The sequence below is a fragment of the Cyrtonyx montezumae genome, unplaced genomic scaffold, assembly GCF_038088225.1.
Source record: "Cyrtonyx montezumae isolate F1298 unplaced genomic scaffold, pur_monq_1.0 scaffold_29, whole genome shotgun sequence".
Classification (NCBI taxonomy): domain Eukaryota; kingdom Metazoa; phylum Chordata; class Aves; order Galliformes; family Odontophoridae; genus Cyrtonyx; species Cyrtonyx montezumae.
This window is the reverse complement of record NW_027072033.1, coordinates 767,705-790,875: the sequence shown is the minus strand read 5'-3', so window position 1 is coordinate 790,875 and position 23,171 is coordinate 767,705. Positions and strand designations below refer to the sequence as shown.

At 33.7% G+C, this 23,171-nt stretch overlaps 1 protein-coding gene across 1 annotated transcript in view; it reads left to right on the top strand.

Annotated features, from left to right (window-relative positions):
• Window positions 1-23,171, top strand: part of CNTNAP4 (contactin associated protein family member 4) — a 191,889-nt gene that overhangs the window by 143,562 nt on the left and 25,156 nt on the right. The window contains exons 10-14 of the mRNA XM_065740549.1: window positions 2,478-2,649; window positions 7,471-7,577; window positions 8,492-8,611; window positions 14,700-14,897; window positions 20,776-20,932. Coding sequence (XP_065596621.1) covers window positions 2,478-2,649; window positions 7,471-7,577; window positions 8,492-8,611; window positions 14,700-14,897; window positions 20,776-20,932 — 754 coding nt within the window. The remainder of the gene's footprint in view (window positions 1-2,477; window positions 2,650-7,470; window positions 7,578-8,491; window positions 8,612-14,699; window positions 14,898-20,775; window positions 20,933-23,171) is intronic.

Sequence of the window (23,171 nt, the reverse complement as noted above, 5' to 3'; positions counted from 1 at the left end):
CAATCAATAATATTAATTATTTCACACTTCTACTTTAAAAGAGCAAGAAAACATTGTCAAAGACAGATTGTAGGAAAACGAGCAGAGTCAACTACTGAATAGTAAAATATAATTTTTTTTTGTTGTTGCACTTGTTTTTGTTTGTTTGTATAAACATCACTAGAAGTGGAGTCACTTTCAAATGAACAACAGACTTTTACCACAAATAACTGGTTTTATTTATTTATTTATTACTATTTTATTGCACAGTGCTGTAGAATACTTCAGTAACACCTGTAATTAATTTGTCAAAATGTCTGTAGTACTGAAAGATTACTATTTTTTTTCTTGTCAAGTTCAAGAATTAGTTTTCTTCGAGCACTATATGAAGCAATGAATGTTTTCCTTCAGAATGGTAGCAATAATTTTGAAAAGTTTGCTATCACCCTAAACAAGATGACACTGAGAATCTACTTGTTTCATTTCAAGCATTCCTAATTTCCTATTGTATAGTCAGTAAAAATATATTAATACATTTAAAGTTGTAATTTAAGCAATTTACTGATTTAATTATTGTTAATGATTTTAATGAAGTTAATGATTAATGATAATCAGTAAACAATATAGTTCACAATCACTATTAGTGATGTAATAAATAAGTGTATTACACATATACAGAATGTTGATAGGGAGGATAAGACATCCAGAGTTTGCCTAGCCCAATCTCCTGTTCAGAACCACCTGAATTGCCTGGTAAATTAAATATATATATATATATATATATATATATATATGCACACACGTATACATTTTTCCTACTATGCTATTGGAATTCACAGTTTCTGACTTCTGCCCTTACCCTCCCTTTAAATTATTGTGGTCATCTGGGCAGAGTCTTACTCCTTTTCCTTTGAATCTTCTCAATTATTTTTATCTTCTTAAGACAGAACAGACACAATCCTTTCAACATCTTTAAATCAGTCCTGTCCATTCAGCTCCCTGATGAGCTTTGTGATTTTTCTCAAGGTGGTCAAAGTCTTTCATTTAATGCATAGTACAGAATTGGACATAGCATGTGTGGTCTCACAATTGCCATGAGAGATAAAGGTCATTTCCCTTTTTCTGCTGGCAGTACTTTTGATAATGCAGATCAAAATGTCTTTTTTTGTGCCACAAGTGGGCGTTCTTAGTTTGTAATCTAGTTGTTGTTCTTGCAGAACTTGATGGCATTCTTGTAACCCCTGTTCTCCAGCCTGCCCAATAGTTGCCTTGACAACCAGCATATTGATCTCTGCCACCAACTTAGTATAATTCACAAGCTTGCTAATGGTGCACTCACTGCTCTCTTTATTGCTAATGAAGGCTTCAAACAGTACAGAACCCAGAAAGACCAAATGATTAGCAAACATCAGTTTAACGTTCCTTCAAAGATTATCCACTTTTCCCACCCATATTTGATGACATAGAAAACATAGAAAACTGTTAGTGTCTTTGCCAAAATCAAAGTATCCAGTATTCACTGCCCTCCCCCAATACACAGTGCCTATCATCAAAGAAAACAAGTAGCTAAGAAAGGATTTTTCCTAGGGATTAAGACAAGGCTGACTACTCACTAGGTCCCTGAACCCTTCTTCTTGAAGGTAGTTGCAATATCAGCCTTTTCCAGTCATCAACAAACTCACCTAATTAACAAAATATTTTGAGGATTAAAATGACAGTGGCTTCACAATGGCAATGGCAGAAATTTGAATTATATTGGTTGGATCCTACAACCACAGGATGTGTTAATAAAAGGTGAGTCTTTTTTCCTTTTCTAGGTAAAAGAGAATTCTAAGGCTTGATCTTTAACAGTCAAATCTGAAGAAAAAAACATTAGACAATCCAGTAATTCCCAATACCTTTGTCATTCTCTGAGTAATGTACCTGTAATATAGATTTCCTCTTGTTAGCAATACAGACATAGAAACCTTTTTTTCTTGTTCTCTTTTATTCAGATCATAAACTCTACAGATTCATGTTTGATGCAGCCAAGACTATCCTTGAAGTTCACATCTTCATGCATTTTTTTAATTGCCTAGAAATAGTAGGTTCAATAAAGTATCTTTCCTAGTTGGATCATTGCATTTAGAAATTGTTTTCTGGTTTCAGAAATCTCTGGATGGCTTAAAAAAAAAAAAGAAAGAAAGAAAGAAAAAAGAAAATCTCTGTAGGTCCTTTTGTTTTATTAGACTTCAGCTATGTCTTGTAACTTGCCCTAAGCAGAGTCAACCTGTACTTAAAGCTGACATTTTGAGACAATGATCATTCAGTAAATGCTTTCATGTCATACTCGTGGGTATTTTAAAAACAGTTAGACAGTACAAAAGTACATGCCTAATTAGAGGATCTTTTGGATAACTCTGAACATAAAATTTACAAAATCTGGAAATTATAAAAATCTTCTTTATTTTTGGAATATACAATATTCAGTAAGACTTCATATGTTATGCTTCTTACAGGCTGCCCTAACCACGGAAACAGTTTTGAATGTAAAAGCTCCATTGGTGGCTTTCAAGGATGTATGCAACTCATTTCTATTGGTAACAAAGCAGTGGATATGATCTCAGTTCAGCAAAATATTTTTGGCAATTTCAGTGATGTTCAGATAGATTTATGTGGCATTATGGACAGGTAAGAAAAATCTATATATTATTTTTAACTTTTTAATTTTTTTTAAATACTAACTTTATGACAAAGTAGAAAATACCAAGTCGCCTGCTTCTTTTACAGAATTCAAAAGTCTAAACCTAGAAGAGCAATTAGAAATTAGAAGATTTTGCTAACCTAAAATTAAAATTCCAGTATTTGATATTAAAATTATTTGATATTTCTGACTACTTTCTCTTACTAATATTTAGAATCACAGTTGCTAACATTAGAGACACAAAACCCCATCTGTGCCATTTGAAGTTACACTGATGATTTGAAATACAGTTTTCTTTACATAATATTGCTTTTTCTTACATTTTACTAATCCAAAAATATGGTGGATAGTATTCATTACAAGTAAGCTTATTTTATGCTTCAGTCAGAACTAATTGAAATTAAATTAATGTGAGAGAGTATTTTTCCAGAATGACGAGTTTACATGGCTCCCTCTGAAAGGACAAAAGCTTATACAACTTTCTTGCAATTGAAAGAGCAGAAAAAAATGTTGGAGTTCACTGTGGTCAAATAGTTGTTTTGCAGGATTTCTGAAGTTTTGGAGAAGAGAGTAATCACGCAAACAAACAATGGCTGAAGAAGTTTCTTGCTTGACATCCAGGAGAGTTCACTCCTCTATAATCTATGCATAATCTGCCATAACCCAGAAACAATTGCCTTGGAGCAAGCAGAAAGACTATACTGAAATGACACCATAGATTGAAAGAATATGATTGTAAATGCTTCTTTCCTTTACCAAAAATTTTTAATTTTTCATGGAAAATAGTTCAGGAGGAAATCTTCAAGACTGCAGACACTGTTAGGTTGTATTAGGTATATTTCACAAAACAAGAGTATTACAAAGAATCTCAGAACCGCAGGGACCTCTAGAGATTATTTAGTCTAGACACTCTGCTAAAGAGGGTCCCCTAAATTAGATTGAATAGGAGAGTGCTAGTGGCAGTCTTGAATATCTCCAGAGAAGGAAACCACAACCTCAGTGTGCAGCTAATTCCAGTTTTCAGTCAACCTCTAAGTAAAGATTTTATTCATGTTTGTATGGAATTTCCTGTATCCTAGTTTGTGTCCATTACATTTATTTCAAGTTTCTGGACACCACTGAAGAGCCTGGCTCCATATTCCTGACACCCGCTCTTTAGACCATTAAAAATGTTGATAAGATCCCCTTCTTTGAGTTGCTTTCTCTTTACATATGGTGATAACATAATCCATGTCAGTCCGTGTTACTATTTTGAAAAAAGTCAAGAGAAATGCTTGCTCGTGTTTTAACAGTAACCAAAAAGTAGTAGAAAGGAAAAAAATATACATTTGTGTTTCTTTGAGTTAGGTTTTAATGTATATCCTCATTAATTTTTCTAGATCCAGCAATGATCTGTTTTAAAAATTTATACATGTGCATATATATTGCACTCTCTGTTACTCTTCACCTTCCAAGTTCATAGCAAGAGTGAAAAATGTATGATTACAAAATGATGGTTTGCCTCAGTTGTATAATCTATATTTATATTTGGAATACAGCATATGTTAATTCTTTTTCTGTCCGTTGTTTGATTAATTGTCTTGTTTTTTACTTCACCCTCTCCTTCGTCTCCTTCTTCTCCTCTCTAGTATCCTTTCTAATGTATCTTCCTTGGTTTTAAAGTTTGTTATACATGGAATAAAGCATACTCCACTTCCATTGTACAGCTTTTTTTTTAATTATTTTTGATAGCAGTAAAGAAGCAGAAATAGAAGCTCTTCCATTCATTCTCATCTGAATTTTATAGCATTTGAACTAAGTGTCCTTTTTGCATCAAAATCAAGTATGTGCTTTTAATTATTATCATTTTTTAAAATATGGGTGTGTATAAGTAACTTAAACCTCCTGGTTGGAGTTTTCCATGTATATTTATTATCTTTCTGACACTGTGTTCTCTCTCTCTTGATTTTATTTTACTTTTTCTTAATTTTTTAATTTTTATTTTTACAATTTATCAAAATCATGTGCTGTTCTCCGTGTCAAATAATACATCTTGAAAACTGCATCTGAGGAAGACTAGTTTTAAGTTGTGGTGTTAGGATAGCTTTTCACATCATGCTTGCTATATATTTTCCAATTATATCCACACAGTTTCATCAATTTTATTACGCCCATCATCTTTTATTTCAAAATAAACTTCAAAAAGCCTTTCAAGTCTTATACTAGCCTGCCCTGGAAACTGTGTTTCTTCCCAGTTTCTTCAATAGTTCCATGGCCTTTATTCTCTGTACCTCATCATCTGGAACAAAATTTGTGTTCTTTTATCAAACTAATTCTACATCTCATTATAAGTTCCAATTGGTAAGATATATTCTTATTTGCCAACACGAAAATTCCTTATATTTCTATGAAACGAGAATTCTTAAGGGGGGAAGCAGAGAGGCAGGCTCTGGTGTCCTATGTATAGTGACCAGTCACAAAGCCCAATATTATGTCATGAATATGTGACAGAGAATGATCAGGTTGAATATCAGGAAAAAATTCTCTGTTAAGAAGGTGGTTGGGCACTGGAACAGCTTCCCAAGAGAGTGGTAATGGCACCCATTTAGTTTCTGAGGAGAGAGTAGCAGCATGTTTTTGGAAAAAAAAGACACAAATTTTTAAAGGTATTCTTCTTATTCACACATAAAATAAAACACAATTTAAATTTAAATTTAAACACACACACACACATACAAAACAAGCAAACAAACAAACAAAAAAGAAACAAAAAACAATTGAACACTGTTGAAACAAAATAATGAACATAGGAGCAATACGTTGTCCTTTCCAAAGAATATATATTTCTGTAATATAAAACCATAGTGAGTAGATAATGTAGATAATATACTTTTCTGTAGTAAATAATTGGTATATGAAGTCTCATTTTTTTCCCTTTGTCAAAAGTATGTTCACGTGACAGTGGAGTTTTCTTTTTAATAACAGATTATGAATGTTACTGATCTGCTGACTTGGTTTTAAATCATGTATCACTGCCATATGCACTTAGAAACATACTGTGAAGTAGTATACTGCAAGCTCCCAACCAGCTGATTTTTGTTTAGCAGACATGGTCATGAATATCAAAATATGTTTTACAGATGAAGCATTAAAAACATGTTTTCCAGTATGTAAAATATTTTTGTTCAAAATAACAGTCCACAGTAAGAGAAAAAGTTTGTTCAAATCATGCTTTTTTTACAGCATCTAATATAATTAGAGTTGCATCTCTTAGACTTACCTAGTGGTTACTTTAATTAAACATTCTGAAATAAAAGTGAAGAAGAAAAAAATATTGAAAGTATTAACTTATACATGAATTGTATTTTATTCTATTAAAGTTAGTTCAAGCACCATCTATTTCCCCTGAATTTTGATTTTGTGAATATTATTAAGGAGATGAATTACTACGTATAAAGATTCAATATAAGAGAATACTTTGAAAGGTGTTCTGAATTTATGAATAATTCTATCCTTAGAAAAAAAATGAAAAAAATCAAGAAACACTATGACTGATGCCAGTAGAGCATCAATAATAGGATGCGTTTTGAGTTACAAATTTTAAATGAGATGTGCATTTACAATAGCCCCCTGATTACTCACATTTGTAGCAAACAAATACATGTTTGAAGAATTATTACTTAATAAAGTATCGAATATCAAAGTCAATTTAAGCCTTGTGCTTAAAGTCGATATTTCTAACAGAACTTACTAAGATCTTCCACAGACTCAGTTTACAAATATGTGTAAGATACCAGAAAGAAGATCGGTTCTTCTATTTGCAATTTTCTTGAAATTAACTTATGTTACTTTACTTATTTTACATGCACTTTGCCAGTTCACTTCTCCACCCAGAAAACTAAGCTTTGTTTGTAAATATGAGGGTGCAAAATTATTTGAAAGTCAGCAAGTATAAATTTACTAAAGCCTTGAATTTTTGCTTAGTCAGATTTGAGAAATGCTGAACTTTCTACAGTTCTAAATTAATACCTTTTTGAATTGAAGACTTTTTGAATTAACTAAAATATATTTTCAGGTCCTGCAGATTCTAGTAGGTCTGCTTTTTATTTATTTTTATTTTTATTTTATGTGGTTAAAATCAACAATAAAGTTGTGGTTTTTTTATTTTATTTTTTATTTTGATAAACACAAAACTCACTGCAGTTGAAGTACAGTTTATGTAATTTTCTGAAAAGTGAAATTCTTTTAAGTAATTGTCAGATTTTTGTTACTTGATTTTATTTCCTATATTTTTGGAATAAATTGACTTAAAGCTCTTACAGTGCCAATTTTCAGCTGACATAGTTTGTGGCAACTCTGTTCATGGTAAGGGACTGGGAATTGGACAATCATTAAGTTCACTTCCATCCCAAACCATTCTATGATTCTATGCTTTTTTGTTCTGACACCTCCTATTGAACATATCATCTTTTATAAACCTTGCTAGTGAACTATCAGTGTGTAAATTCTACATAGATTTATCAGCCTGTAAGCAATTGCAAATAGTTGTTTGGCAACAAGTAATGGCTATACATCTTTAACAATTTCTGTTCTCACAGATTTATCGAACAATTAATAACTATATGTTGGAAATTGGAATAAGAGGAAAGATGAAGGGAAGCTCTCTTATTTTCTAGTAAACTTAAAGACATCCTCCCCTTCTCCAAGAAGTCTGAAGAACTCCTGTACATTATTTCATTTCATTTCATGATTTGTTGTCTACTGATAAATATAAATACCAGATAAGAGAAGGAAAAGAGAGTGAGAATGTTCTGTATTTTTCATTTTAGGTGTTTGCCTAACTATTGTGAACATGGTGGTGAATGTTCACAGTCCTGGAACAACTTTTACTGTAACTGTACCAATACTGGTTACAAGGGAGCTACTTGCCACTATCGTAAGTCTAAAATGTTTTCAAACTATACTTTTATTTCTGACAGATTTTTCCTCTTTACACTCCCTCCTTAAAGTGTGTATATTCATATTAAACAATTACAATATATTTTTTTTTTTCATGTAACTGTCCACAAACTGATTCAAGAGAAGGTCTTGATTACTCAAATCTGTAACAACAAAATCTCATTGAAAATTTTAATTTGCACTTGTTTATATTTTGCATTTTTTCATGATTCACAAGGGAGCTGTTATCATCCTCCCTTGTCCTTAAATCCATCTTCTAACCACTACTCTATCCAGAATAATGTTTATATTTATCACATGATTAATATGACAGTGGGACTACATTCGTATTTAACTGTCATCATATGTTTATTTTTTAAGAACATGTTTGTGTGTGGTTATGAAAATGTGTGACAATATTGTGAGATCTTTAAATTATCTAGAAACACTTCCTATCTTTTTTTGTATGCGAAAATGTAAATAAATATACAAGCAAGAAAGAATACCAATACATATATAAATATGATTTGGTTAAGATATAATGTTTGGTTTCTCAAAACCTAATACCAACAGTCTAAATAATATCCCAAGATTTTGCATTAGTTGACTTATTTTGCCTACATTTTTTCATATACACCCAGATTTCACTGTTTCCTCTTATAAATTTCCAGCCTGAAATAAAGAAGGAAATGCTTGAATACAACTCTGCTGATTTCCCCTATATATATAAATAAATGTGCTTCACAAATTCAAATGAAAGAATAGTTTAGATTATGTGATTTCTTTGGTATTCTTTAGCTTTCAGCACACATAAGATTATTTCCACACACAAGATCCGCACATTATTATTTTCTTAATCACAGAATAAAATATAATTTAATTTGTGATGGAAAGTGATTTTTATTTTTACAGCTATCTATGAGAAATCATGTGAAGCCTATAAACACAGAGGGAACAATTCTGGGTTTTACAATATTGATTCAGATGGAAGTGGCCCCTTGGGACCGTTTCTTGTATATTGCAATATGACAGGTGAGGTGACAAACTTTTTTAACTCATAGTTGGATCTGTACCTATGCTCACTGTATTGAAGTTCAGTTCATCAAGTAAGAATTTTATGAAGCTCTTAAATTTAATATATATGTGCACAACAAAATGAAAGTGACTCTTTAGCACAGAATACTAAGCAAAGAATTAGGCAGAGGAAGTAAAATAGTAACATGATTCTGACTGTGAAGCTAATGCTTTATCCTTGCTGTACTTCGTATAAATGGAAAACGTGTTTCACTTGGAGAGAATTTCATAACGGTTCATTTTTGGGAGCAGATATTTTCATTGAGGTTATAGGGTCTCAGTACATTTAAAGAAGAAGTTATATTTTATGAGAAAAACAGTGTTTTTTTCCATGTAGCCTAATTAAAATTGTAATTCAGAACTGGATTTTAATTGATGCAAAGAAAAATCAATACATTAAGTTTTGTTTTTCAGGCTTCGAGCAGATCTTTTGAAGAGTGTAAATTAAACCAATGGGCTTCTCACAGCTTCGATTTCAAGTACAATCTCTTCTTATGCATTCAGTTCTCTGTTTCTGCCTGTTCACATAACTGGAAGTTTTAGATGTCAAAGTTTACTGTTAAGCAGCATTTTAGATAAACCAGATGAAGTTGTCTATGCGTGCCTTTCATTGTATGTCCTTCAAATTAAACTTACATGTAATTGTCTCTTTGAAAATTAGTATTATCGCAGAATTGTAGGAGCTGGAAGGGACTTCTAGAGATCATCAAGTCCAACCTCCCTGCCAAAGCAGGCTCCCTAGACTAGGTTGAACAGGTGGGCATCCAGGGAGGACTTCAGCATCTCCAAAGAAGGAGACTCCACAACCGCTCTGGACTGCTTGTTCCAGTACTCCGTCACCCTTACTGTAGAAGTTCTTATGCACATTTGTGTGGAGATTTCTATGCATCAGTCTCTGGCTATTTCCACTTGTCCTATAGTCACACACCACTAAAAAGTGTCTGGCCTTATCCCTTTGCCTCCTGCACCTTAGACATTGATTAGATTCCCTCTGAGTTTTCTTTTCTCAAGGATGAACAGACCCAGGTCTCTCAGCCTTTCCTTGTAAGAGAGATGTTCCAAACCTTTTATCATCTTTGTGGCCCTCCAGTGGAATCTCTTCAGGAGATCCAGGAGGTCTTTATTGTACCAGGGAGCCTACAACTAGACAAAATACTTCAGGTGAGGCCTGACCAGGGCAGAGCAGAAGGAGAGGATCACTTCCCTTGACCTGTTGGCCACACTATTTTAATGCATGCCAGGATCCCTTTGGCCTTTTTGGCCACCAGGGCACACTTCTGACTCATGACAAACCTGTCGTAAACCAGGACTTCCACACCCCTCTACTCAGAGCTTCTCTCCAGCAAGCCATCCCCCAACCTCTACTAGTGCATGCACTTATTCCTCCCTAGGTGCAAGATTTACACTTGCTCTTCTCAAATTTCATCTAGATTATTATCTTCTATGTATTTCTTTCTTTTTCTTTTTTTTTTTCTTCTATTTATCTGAATTTCCTTCCAGAAAAAAATAATGGAAGCACTTCACCATCTTATTTGAAAAAAAAAATATTTTGTGACTATTTATTTTTACAGTTTGATTTGTTTAAAAGATTATATGAATAACCTATGATTTAATTTGGCTTAGTTATGTCCTGAGTGTTAATATTTTCATATTATCATAATCTTTTGATGTGGAGTTTTTAAATTATTTTATGCAGTATCTTAATTAATACAGAAGAACTGTGCTGACATCTATTAATAATATTCTGTCTGCTGATGGCATTGGCTGATTTTCACAGCCATCTGAATAATGCCTATTACAAATATTGAATTAACCTAAATTCTGATGGTTTCAATCAGTGAATGCAATTTAACAAGTCTTACCACCTCAACTCCTGACTTCACATTATGCAAATAAGCTTTGTTAGCTCTTAGAATGCCTAGCTCTCAGACTGGCACAGAGGCACAGACCCCTATAAAAATATTCTAGTGTCTTATAAGAAAAAAATAATAATGACAGGAAGATTATATATACATATATATATAAATATAATGTGGGTTTATTCCACCAAGGTACTCTGTAGCATCAGAGTTAGCCTTGTGTGTCCAGGAACAGCTGTCGTTTTCCTCAGTCACTCCATATTCACCACATTAAGCAAACCCCTTTGATCAGTCCTTGTCAATGGTTTATGGGCCGGTTTAGCTCAGTTCTCTGACTAATGTGGAGGTGGAGAATCCATGGACCCACTGCCTGGAAAAGGAAAGGGAGAAGGGGGGAAAGGGTAGAGAGATGGACCTAAAAAGAAAACAGTGTGAGGAGAATTTATTACTTCACCAGTTTCCTCATCACTGGTATTCCCTTTTCCCAGCAGAGACGTAAAAGGCAGGTGTCTACATTTCTTGGATTACAGCCTTATTTTCAACATTCATGTGACTCTGTTTTTGGGCACCTGACAGGGAGGTGCCTTTCTCCACTTGTATTCTTAGAGGCCAGATTCGCAGTGAAAGGCCTACAATTAGGTGAATTGACTAACTTTTAATTTTAAAAGACTTCTTTCAGTGTTTATTTTTAGAATATTATTTTCAGAACAGGAATCTCATCCTGAAGTTCCCTTGAGGCCTCCTGATAAAGTTTTGCACTTTAAATGACAGTTTGTCCTTTTCTTATCCTAAATAGTTTTTTAGTGTCAGCCAAGAATGTTTAGTAGGAAATTAAATAAAATGCAACTTTGTCAAGAGTTAAAAACACTAATATTCTAAATGATATTTGTATTAACTAACATTAGATCTTCCTGAGTTTTGTCTTCTTCATAAATTACACCAGATCTTTCAACCTGTCTTCATAGGATAGATACTTCAGCCCACTGTTCAACATCATGGCCCTCATCTGGAGTCACTGTAAAAGCTTCATGCATTTCTTATGCTTGGGGCCCCAGAACTGGATGAATCTCCTGAACTCTTCAGATTTTTTACAATAGCAAAGTAGAAGAGCAGAATCTCCTCCCACAATTCATTGGTTGTGCTCCTTCTCATGAGGTCCAGGGTATGGTTGATTTCTTAGTCTGCAAGCATACATTTCCATTTCATTTTGTCTTTGTTCAATGAATACCCCCACATCTTTCTTATCAGGGCTGGTCTCAATTCATTCTCTGTACACCTTTTATTTGCATTTGATACTTGAACAAAGTGCATTTCTCACACTCCACATTTAATGAATCTCAAGTTTTCTTAAATGGTGTTAAACCTGATCTTCTCCTATAATGGGTAGCACTTCTTTCTCACATTTTCTGCCTTTGGAGGTTGTGAACTGATCAGTGTGGCTAAAACACTTATCAGTGAATACTGAGAAAAATAACGCATTCAGTGCTTCAGACTTTTTACATTCCTTGGTGATAAGTTCTCCTGTTTCCATCAGCAGAGAGGTCTCATTTTCTCTACTCTTTTTTTCATTACTCTCTTTTTTTTTCACTGAGGTACTTGCAAAAACTGTTCTCGTTCCCAAGAAGTTTATTGGCCAGTTTAAATTCTGAGATTTAACTTTCCATACTTGATGACTGGTTGCTAGACAGTGCTTTGATATTCCAACCAAGTTGTTTGTTCTTGCTTCCACTCTCCGTCAGCTTACTTTCTTGTGTTTGAATTTGGCCAGAATCTCCTTGTTCATCCACATAGTTCTCATTGCGTTTTTACCTGACTTCTTTCAGAAGCATTGTTCCTGAGACTGGTAGAGGTGATCCTTGAATATTAACCAGATTTCTCCTCCCGCTCAGCCCTTTGTTCTGGGTGAGAGTGATGTCCATTATAAACTGTCTCCTTTAGGACTCCTTTGTCATTCAGAGAAGTTTAGTATTATCAGTACAGAACAACCTCTTGGGTTGTCCATGCCAACCTGCTATTTTGTCCTTCTAACAGATATTAGAGTGGCATGAGGCCAAGGGTTTGTGAACGTTAAGCTATTTCTGTATTCCTGTAGAGGGCCACATCTGTTTATCCTTCCTGACCATGTGGCCTATGGACCTCCACTGTGATTTCCACTAGCCATTTTTCCTTTAATCCTGATCCAGATGCTCAGTCAGCTCCTCTTAACATCCCCAGTCAGAGCTTCATTTTTACAGTTGATTACTATGTTATAGACATAGTGAAAAGTACCCTTTCCTTGTTTCTCCTACTTGTGCTTCCTAAAAAAACTTGTATCTTTCCTTTCCAGCCATATCTGGAAAAACTTGTATCTTTCCTTTCTTATCCAGTGATAAGATCCAACCTACCATGTCCCCATGATACCAAAAAAGCATAGCTCTGCAAATTTGCTCACATGTCATGTTTCTTCACAACTCTATGTACATTAGTGCATTAACTGAGTGCATCAGGAACTTCAGTGGGCCACTTCAGTATGTTGTGTTCCCATAAAGTGTATGGGTGATTTCCCTAACACTGTCTGGTGTTAGCTCCTTGTTAGCATGAAATTGCTGGAACTTGTTCCCATAGCTCTGAGACTGGGCTAAAAATTCCAGTTTCCCATGTTATATGTATTGTGTAAAGGCATTTATGTTTAGACATCTGGTGACAATAACTGTCTGGAGTGGTTGGCTTTTTATTTATTTATTTTGCTATTCTTCATTTACTCTCTAATTGATCGCTGCTTCTTTTCCTATCTTCCTGCAACTATCACTGACATTGGCTTCAACTTGTTAAAAGTTTGTATTTCTATCTCCCAGTAGACACCATCTGACCTCAATAGACCAGGTTTCTCAAAGTGTGTCCAAGCTAGCAGGAATTTGATTTTAGTAGTCAGCCTATGGTATCTGACAGCTTTTAAGGTAAAGCCTTCATAGATGTTAATTTTAGTTTATGTTCTTCTTGTTGTGTAGTTTTTCATCATGGTAAGATTTAGCCATTAAAAATGCCATCAATAAATGTTGTACAAAGTTGAAAGTCTTTTAATGGAAGAAAATCAGTGAAGTATCATCATAACTGAAAAGCGAGTTAATTCTTTGTTTGCTCAATGTATTAAGATGGCTTCAAGTTGAAGAAAGTTTTTCTTTTATAACAAGAAATAAGGAAGATATTTTCTCAAAATTGATGCCCAAAGTACTGAATATTTGGTAGTGACTCATGATAGGTGTCTTTCACAGACACAGTTCAATAGTTTCTAGAGAAAAGTATTTTTGCAATATTTGAATGCCATCACTTAAAATAAATCTTAAAGTCTGTCTACACAATGCAATGAAGTAATGAGCTGCCTTACACAACAGTATCTAAGCTAAACATTGGCTTAAGAGTTGTATGTTTTATTTTTTAAGAAAATATAGCTCTCAATTCTGAACTAGTACCTCATGATTTTACAGTACCGAGTCAAGTGGTCATAAAGTGGTGATTGCTTTAAATACCTCACGTATTTCGAAGCAATTGAACTATGAAAGTTTTCATCTGAGTTTCTTAGTTCTTGACTAAAGACAAATCTTGAATAGTACTTCAAATAGATATTACTATTTGATTTTAGGTGGCAAGAAAAAAATAATGTCCATTTGATCTGAATAGTAAAAGCAGTGTCTGCAAGCTACTTTTGCTTCTTCATAAAATACCAAGATTTTCATAGTTTTCTCATGCAGAAAATGACAAATGCAATGTAACTATAGTCAAAGATAGAATTCTGTGTTATTTCATAGAAAATTAAAGCCTGGAAAATCTACCAATAGTAGATTGTTTCTTTTTTGTTTGTTTGTTTGTTCGTTTGTTTTGTTTTAAATATCATTGCAATTTACGAACTAAAGTCTTAATTCAGAGACAGTTACTTATGTATCTTCATTTACTGCTTTCTTCCTCAGTAAATTTAATGAGCTACTTAACTGGCAATGGTTATGATAAGGTATCTTATTTATAAATAGAAACTGTGATTGGTTTCATTTTTACTCCACGATTTATGTCTGCATTTTGTATGCTAAAAAGCATTTTTTTTTATCAAAGAATTTGATTTACAGTTTGGTGGATTTCATTGTTCCTTATATTTTCATTACTTACTTATTCAATTATTTTGCTTTCTTTATTACTTTTCATACGTGTTTTGAAAGATACAACATGGACAATAATACAGCACAACAACACCAACTTAACCAGAATCAAAAGTGCTAATCGAGAGAATCCCCACGCTGCGTTTTTCAAGTACTCTGGCAGCCTAAACCAGCTTCAGGCTACAATTAACCATGCAGAACACTGTGAACAGGAGATAGCTTACCACTGCAAAAAGTCAAGGCTTTTAGATAAGCCAGGTAAGTAAAACAGACAAATTTATATTTATATTATATTACATTATATTACATTACATTAATTATATTAATTAATTAATATATAATTATATATTAATTATATTTCATTGTCTACTAAAGGTATTTATTTTTTCCAAGGTTATGCCATTTCACTACTATAAAGTTTGAACAAAATCATAGATCTAGTACTCAGATTTCTGTAAATTGACAAGAGATATCTGAAACAGAAAAATAAAAATTAATAATAACAAAATAAAATAAATAATAGCAATAAAATTAAATATTACTCACAATACCAAGTGATCTTAAAGTCACTTTATTTTATAATCCTATAGTATTAGCAGACATCCTTATTAGCAGGGCCTCTGTTACTCTGATTTCGAGGGATTCATAAATTTTACTGAAGAGATATCTTGCTAAAAGAACACAAACCACTGCAATTACATCAGCAGTTTATTGGAGAATATTTTTTAATGTCATATTTACTGTGTTTGACTTTATGCATTGATATTGTTAAGTTTCCTCTGGACAAAATAAACAATCATAAGACAAATCAATAGTTGAATTGCAGATGACAGACAAAAAAAATTGAAAAAAAAGAAAAGAGAGAGAGGGAAAATGGGGGGAGATCCTCTGCTGTGCTTAAAGAATTAAGTTTAAATACAACAGAGGGTCAGCTTCCTCTTCCCCAGATGAAACAGCCAGATTTCTTTCAGTCACTCCTCATAGGTTATATTTTCCAAGCCCTTCAGAAGCCTTGTTGACCTTCTTTTGATCTGCTCCAGACCTCAATGTCCCTTCTGTATTGAGGTGCCCAAACTAGAATACAGTACTTGAGGTGGGGCTTCACCAGTGCTGAGTACAGGATCAGGATAACTTCCCTAGTCCTGCTCATCACGCCATTTCCATTACAAGGTAGGATTGCATTGGTCTTCTTAGCAACCTGGGCACACTGCTGGGTTGTATTCAGCCAACTGTCTTATAAGCACACCAAGGTCCCTTTCCATCAGGGAGCTTTCCATATACTTCTCACCAAACTGGTAGAGTTGCCGGTGGTTATTGTGACAAAAATGCAGGACTTGACACTTGGTCTTATTGAAAATCATTCAGTTTGCCTTGGCCCATAAATCCAGTCTATCCAGGTCCTTCTGTAGTGCCTTACTATCCTCTGGCAAATCAACACTCCCTCCCAAATTGGTGTCATCTGAGAATTTACTGAGGGTGCATTCAATCCCCATATCCAGATCATTGATAAAGATGTTAAATAGGAGTGGCCCCGGTACCAAGCTCTGTGGGACACCCTTCATGACTTGGCACCAAGTGGGTTTAACTCCACTCTTCTCAGCTCTTTGGGCCCAGCCATCCAGCCAGTGTTTCACCCAGCAGAGCATATGCCCATCCAAACCATGGACAGCCAACTTCTCCATGAGGATGTTGTGTGGGACAGTGTCAAAGGCTTTACTGAAATGCAGGTAGACAACACTGACTGCCTTACGCTCATCCACTAAGCAGGTGTCAACGGTTTACGGGCAGGTTCAGCCCAGTACCGTGACAATTGGTGTGGGGGACCCACAGGCCCACATCCCGGGGAAGGGGAAGGGGGAAAGGGAAAAAGGAGAAGGGAGATGGGCCTAGGAACAAAACAGCGGCAACGATCTGAGGAGGAAAGCTAATTTACTAAATAAGATATCAGAAAGGAAAATAACACAATATAATATAATATAATTGGAATTGAGGCTAATGAATCAAATAAAATGAGCAAGAGTGTCTGATAAACCGAAGGCCTTACGCTAACGCTGAAGGCGGACGGCTGCAATAAACACCCACTGCTAAGTTCCATCCCAAAGGGAAGAGAGAGTCCTGTGACTGCAGACAGTTTTTATCTTTCCCTCTGGGCAGAAATATGTAAAAATGCAAAGCATCGCACAGTCCTCTGGGGAATGCAGTTCTTCTTCTCTTCTGAGACAGGAACACCCAGAACTATCAACGATCCACAGAGCTGGAGCATTAACTCTTTAACTCCCAATACACCACATGATGTTATGATGTGGAATATCAATAATACAACAGAAATCATAAAACCATAACATCAAGTCACAGTGATAACGAGTTTGCAGAAAGTGTGGTGTTGATTTCTTCTCACCAGTGACATGTGACAGGACAAGGGGAAATGGCCTCAAGTTGCACCAGGGAAGGTTTAGGTTAGGTATTAGGAAGAACTTCCTTACAGAAAGGAGTGTTAGGCACTAGAATAGGCTGCCCAAGGAGTCGGTAGAATAACCATCCCCAAATCTGTTTAAAAAACATCTGGATGTAGTGCTCAGAGGCATGATTTAGTGGTGAGTATGATTAGGTTGTGGTTGTACTTGATGATCTTGAAGGTCTTTTCCAAACTGAGCAGTTCTATGATTCTATGATGCTATGATTCTATGGTAGGAATCAATAACAATCAAGATATTATTTGGGAGTTCTGAAAATTTTCTAAAACTATTCTTTGTTTTAAACATTAATACTGACTGCACAAATGCAATACAAATGCAATTTTCTGGCCCTCTGAAGAGTGGACTTCAGTGGACTTCAGATCATTAGTTCTGGATTCAGGAGGCTGCTTATAAAAGAAAGGTAATAATGAATTTTGTGATGGAGGGATGAAATAGAATCACTTATTAAAAAGAATTAGAATCTATACTTTCCTCTCTACTTGAAAGCAGCCAAAGACTTATTTTTATAAATTTTTAGAGTATTAGCTTTGTATATCTTTTGCAAGCATTTGTGAGTGAATCACTTTTTATAACAAAATTCAGATGTTAGTGGCTGTATCTTACTGAATCATTTTTTAACTGCATAGACTAGCTCACTACAGCTCTGTAACACTGAGCTATTTACAGAAATTATTGTATCAATGCTACTGAATTCATTTTCTACAAGATATCATTTAGATCGCAGGAAAAGTTTTCTTCTATTAAACAAAATGACCAATGCCTTTGAGGGAACAGTTAAAACTTAGATTCATCTAAAGGAACTAGAGTTGTATTTTGATATATCATAAACTATTTTCTAGTCAGAAAAAATATTTTAACTTCTGACTCTGCTGTGAAATTATTTACCAAATCCTTCATGTTGCTATACATTTATTTCTGACAATATGAATTTACAACTGGCTGATTTCAGGAGAAGAGAGAAATAAATATACCCAGATCTAACAATGATCCACAGAACTGGAGCATTAACTCTAACTCCCAGTGTACTACATGATGTTATGATGTGGAATACAGATAACAGAAAATTATTAAACCAAGACAGTTCTCCATCTCGAGGTGTAGCCTGACAGGTTGAATACTCTATATTTATTACTTTACCAGTTTCTTCATCACTAGTATTCCCTTTTCCCAGCAGAGACATGAAAGGCAGGTGTCTACGTTTCTTGGAGCACTGCCTTATTTTCAACATTCATGTGACTCTGTTTTTGGGCACCTGGAAGGGAGGTGCCTTTCTCCACTTGTGTTCTTAGAGGCCAGTTTCGGAGTGAAAGGCCTACAATTACAGTTGATTTGACTCTAACATCTAATTTATGCGTTTTTCTTTTTCTTTATATATTTGAGGGTCTGAATAGAAAGACAGATGATCTTTCTGGTTTTTTTTTTTGTGTCTGGAATGACTTTTAAACATACTTGTGTTCATATGCATATATGCATATACCGAAACAATTTTTTTACTATATTTCCAGAAACCCACTTTTTCACATCATGAGTATATACTTAATATACAGTTTGTCCAAAATCATGTAAGTAATGATAGGAACTAAAAATGATTCACACAACTGGAGTAACTCTTTTACTCCCAGTGCACTACATGATGTTATGATGCCGAGTACCAATAGCAAAAAATCATAAAACCATAACATCTGTTTAGAAAATAAAGTTTTAAGAAAATGAGGGAACTTTTAGAAAGCAAAATGGTCTAATTGGAATATTTAAAATAATAGCTTTTTGGTTTCGTTTTTATTTCATCCGTTTGTAGCCATCCAAATTTGGTCTTTACAAAGTCTTATTTCGTTGAATTATTTTATAGTTAGCACTGCTATACAGAAAAACAAAAATCAATCACATATAGCTAATAGCTAAAGCAAACACTGAAACAAAATTCAAGTAACATTTTACTGCAAATAATTTTTTTCTGATTCATTTATTATGACCTTGATTAAATATCAGAATTTGAAATGCAAATATCTACATTATCAAATTGCCTGCAGAGATCCCTCCCACTTATGTGATCTATAATCACCACAAGCTGTTCCAGTTGAATACAAAAGTTGATAATTATCACATAAGGCGTTTCTAGAGACATATATAGTGCAGATATTAATTCTTCACCAACTGTGTTTTAAAAATATATTATATTCACTGAGCCTGACGCTATTTGTAAATGATGTCATTAAAGATGCTACATCTTAATTCATCTACATGGTCATTATGAAGGCAGCTCTAGCCCCTTTTATTAATAAACATTGCTTAGGCAATGTTTAATAACAATGCACTAGTAAGTATGAAGCTGCAGCATTTCTGTAAATATTCCCTTCTCATAGTTCAATATGAACAAAAACAAAGACTAGCTTTTAAATAAATCCTAATGTCAAAAATGGAATATTAGTTCATGACCATGGTATAAAGCTTGATGATGTTGAAACAGTAGAAACATACCAATTTTTTACTACCCTTTTTTTGGAAGCATTTTAAAGCATTCCCTGATTAATTATTTATAAACTGTCACTAGATTTTCTTCCTCCTGTGAAGGTTTGCAAATACAAACACTGATATTGGACATTGATGCTATTATGCAAGTTTGACTTTTCCAGAAACTGTTTGCAGTCTTTCTTTGGCCTGCTGAACCAGCAGTCATATGATTATGACTACAGTCAATATGCTTGTAAGCTGAGAAATTGTCAGCACAACAGAGGTATTATCTAACAGTGTCACTTCTAGCAAAGTTAAAACTAGGATTAATTTAAGCCTATTTCTGTGGCCTTCTGCTGAATTTTTTAAGTGTCAACAACAGCAAAAAGAATTGTTTCTATAGGAAATTACAATTTAACACTACTGGATGACTTCTCATGCCCTGATTTTAATGTGTTGCAAGTTTTAACCATCTTCTCTCTCATTTCAGATCATTTGTATTTATGATTCATATGTTTTAGAGATTTCCTGTTCTGTATATATTTTCTGTTAATGGTCTTGCTTGACAGCACTTTAAACTTAGTTTACAGAACTTTAAAATTAAGGAAACATCCAATTTTATCATTTTATTAAAAAACAACAACAACAATAACAACAACAAACTAAATGCATCATACAGAGAAGTAATGCACTAGGGAAATGGTCATAATAATAAAAGTTGCTTGTTTAATGTGCATCACAGAAATGAGTACTACTCTGCATTTGTAGTAGGAGAAGTCAAATTCTGCATTTTCTATAAGCCTTCTGATTCTATACCTGGTAGTTCCATGATGTGAAATTGATCTTTTGAATATCAATTATCTTAATTTTTTATAGTGATGCTATCTCCTTCTTTTTAGATCATTTTAAAATAATTTACATAAATTGACTGATTAGTATAAATGATTCTAATGTAATGACTGGCTAAACTGGGGACTGTGAGTTCTGTTCTCCGATAGTACAAGCAAGTACCTTTGCACAATTATTTACTGATAGTGAAGTATTACAATGAGTATTTCCCTACCTGGAAAGGTGAAATAGATTTTTTAGTTCTTTAAAGATTTGAAGAACAATTTTCCTCCTCAAAAAATTTTGGAAAATTATTTGGATAAAAAATACTGGGAGGAGTAATAAGCCTGGGCACTGATTTTCTCAAACCTACCTTTTAGATGGGTTGCCGCTCAGCTGGTGGATTGGAAGGACCAATGAAATGCACACTTACTGGGGAGGCTCTTTGCCTGCTGTTCAGAAATGCGCTTGCGGATTAGAAGGGAGCTGCATTGATACCCAGCATTATTGCAACTGCAATGCCGACAGAAATGAATGGTGATTTTTTTAATTGCTGTTTATTCACAACATTTTGTCCTAGAATACAACTAAAGGAACACAGGCCGTTGCATATTCTGAACCCTATAACCACTATAAATTTAAATTATCATAGCGTCACCAGCTTCTTTAAAAATAACAGAGTTACACAATTAAATGTACTATATGTTATTTTTAGTTGTATCAATTTGAATTCTGGTGCATTTGGGTAGGATTTACTTTATACAGAGTTTTTCTAATTTTCAGATGATTTTTATTTTAAGGTTTTGGTTCTTGTCTGTAAAACTGTACAACTTTAGTCATTTGTTTACAGAATACTGAAAACAATCAAAGTTAACAGGTTCAGGAGGAAAAAAGACTATACATTCTAGGGAATTTAAAACATTTTTACTACACTTGCAACTTCAGACTTTTTAACTTTAATCGTTATTAAAATTGAAAACTCTCATCATTAGGAGAACTTATACATTATCTGAATTACTCTAAGGGAATGTAAGGTTTTTTTTGTTTTGGTTTTGTTTTTTTTCCCAAGGTGTAGATTTTCCACTGAAAGAATATCAGATCTACCTTTCTCAGTAAAAGATTTAGGATCATTAAAAGCAGACTGAGACTTTTAATAAACTCTATGTAATAAACTGTCAAATTTTTAAACTCTTAAAGCAAATTTAACTTGCGTAAATCTATTCAATTAATAAGGTAATATGTACATATTAATAAATTGGAGATGTTAATTTAGTTGAAAAATGATTCACCATGAGCAGAAAACTTAGCAGATATCAAAATGAAACCACAACAAAGGATAGTAAAAGTCAACTCTTGGAACTTTGAAAGTGCCTGTAGATTTGCAAAGGAAAAGAATTAACAAATTAACTGCTGCGGTAAAATTCACAGACTTACCTACTGTGATCATTCTAATACTTCCTTGCACTATGAATTTCCCTACTGTGCTGTACAAAAACAAAAATTTTGATTCCCAGTCAATAAATGATCACACTTTGAGACAGAATTTTTAGTACTTGCTATCATAAGGAATACATTCATGTTCATATTTTGTCATTTACTTATTAAATATTCACATAGGTTAATTTATAATGCTAACATAACTGTGAATAAAGTAGATAGAGGATTATGCACTCACAGATCAAAAACAAACATGTCTCCACTGTAACCACTTTGAGTGAATTGCATATATTGGTGAATGTATTATACTGAAAATAGAATAGGTCCTATTTTATATTTCTGTATGTATTCACATTTGTTATACTAATTTTCACTCTAAGTGATAACTTATCACAGTAACTTTATTACAATGGAGGCTTTATTTACACTTTTTTTTTGAAAGTGATAAATGCTTAGAGTTATGTGTGAGTCCCCATAGATTATTGGTTTGAATTTGTTGCTTCAGTGCTGATGATAGATCAGAAAAAATCATTAAAGCTGTAATCAAGATGCTTTCTGAGCACAATGAATTGTAGAGTTACAGTTTCTGCTTAGTTGCCTTTCATGTGAAGCATAGTTTTAATTAGGAAAAAATTCTAAAGCATTTCGAGAAATTTTCAATTCTAATTCTAAATATCTCACCACGTCAAAAATTAGCATAAGTATTGCTTTCAAATGTTATTATTTCTCATTAAAAAAAAAACTTCCCTGAAAAAAATGAAGTATTTTGTGCAGTATGTTGCAAAACAGTTGAGTAAATAAGTTATTTTGAAAATTGCTTTGAAAATGAAAGATTATAGTGATTGCAAAGAAAAGAGAAAAAAAGTAACTGATTTCATTCAGCTTGAAAGGGAATCTCTTCCCATACTCTTGGTTAATTTTGTTGATTAATCTCTAACCAGTATGAATTCCAGATGAGTCCTTCTCTCTCAATTCACACACTTTTCTCTGCCTTAGCTTTGATTACTGAACGATGATTTGGGTAGAAATTGATCTAATGGACAAACTGAACTTTTCAGAATCCTTCTGATCATTCTAGAAATCAAATGTTTCCATTAGTTCTTGAGAAGAATTCTTAAGAGACAGCACCAGTGTTTTCTGAAATTTAGTAGGTTAGTTCTGACACTAAATTAACAAAAGATACTAAATAAAGAGTTCGGTCTGAAATTAGAAGTACTAGGTGTCTGCTCAGAGCACTGGGATTCTTTTTTTTTTTTTTTTTTTGTTTACTTATTTGAAGTAGATGTCTCTTTTCTTGTACTCTCCACATGACTTCATCCTTTTCTATTTGACTTCTTGA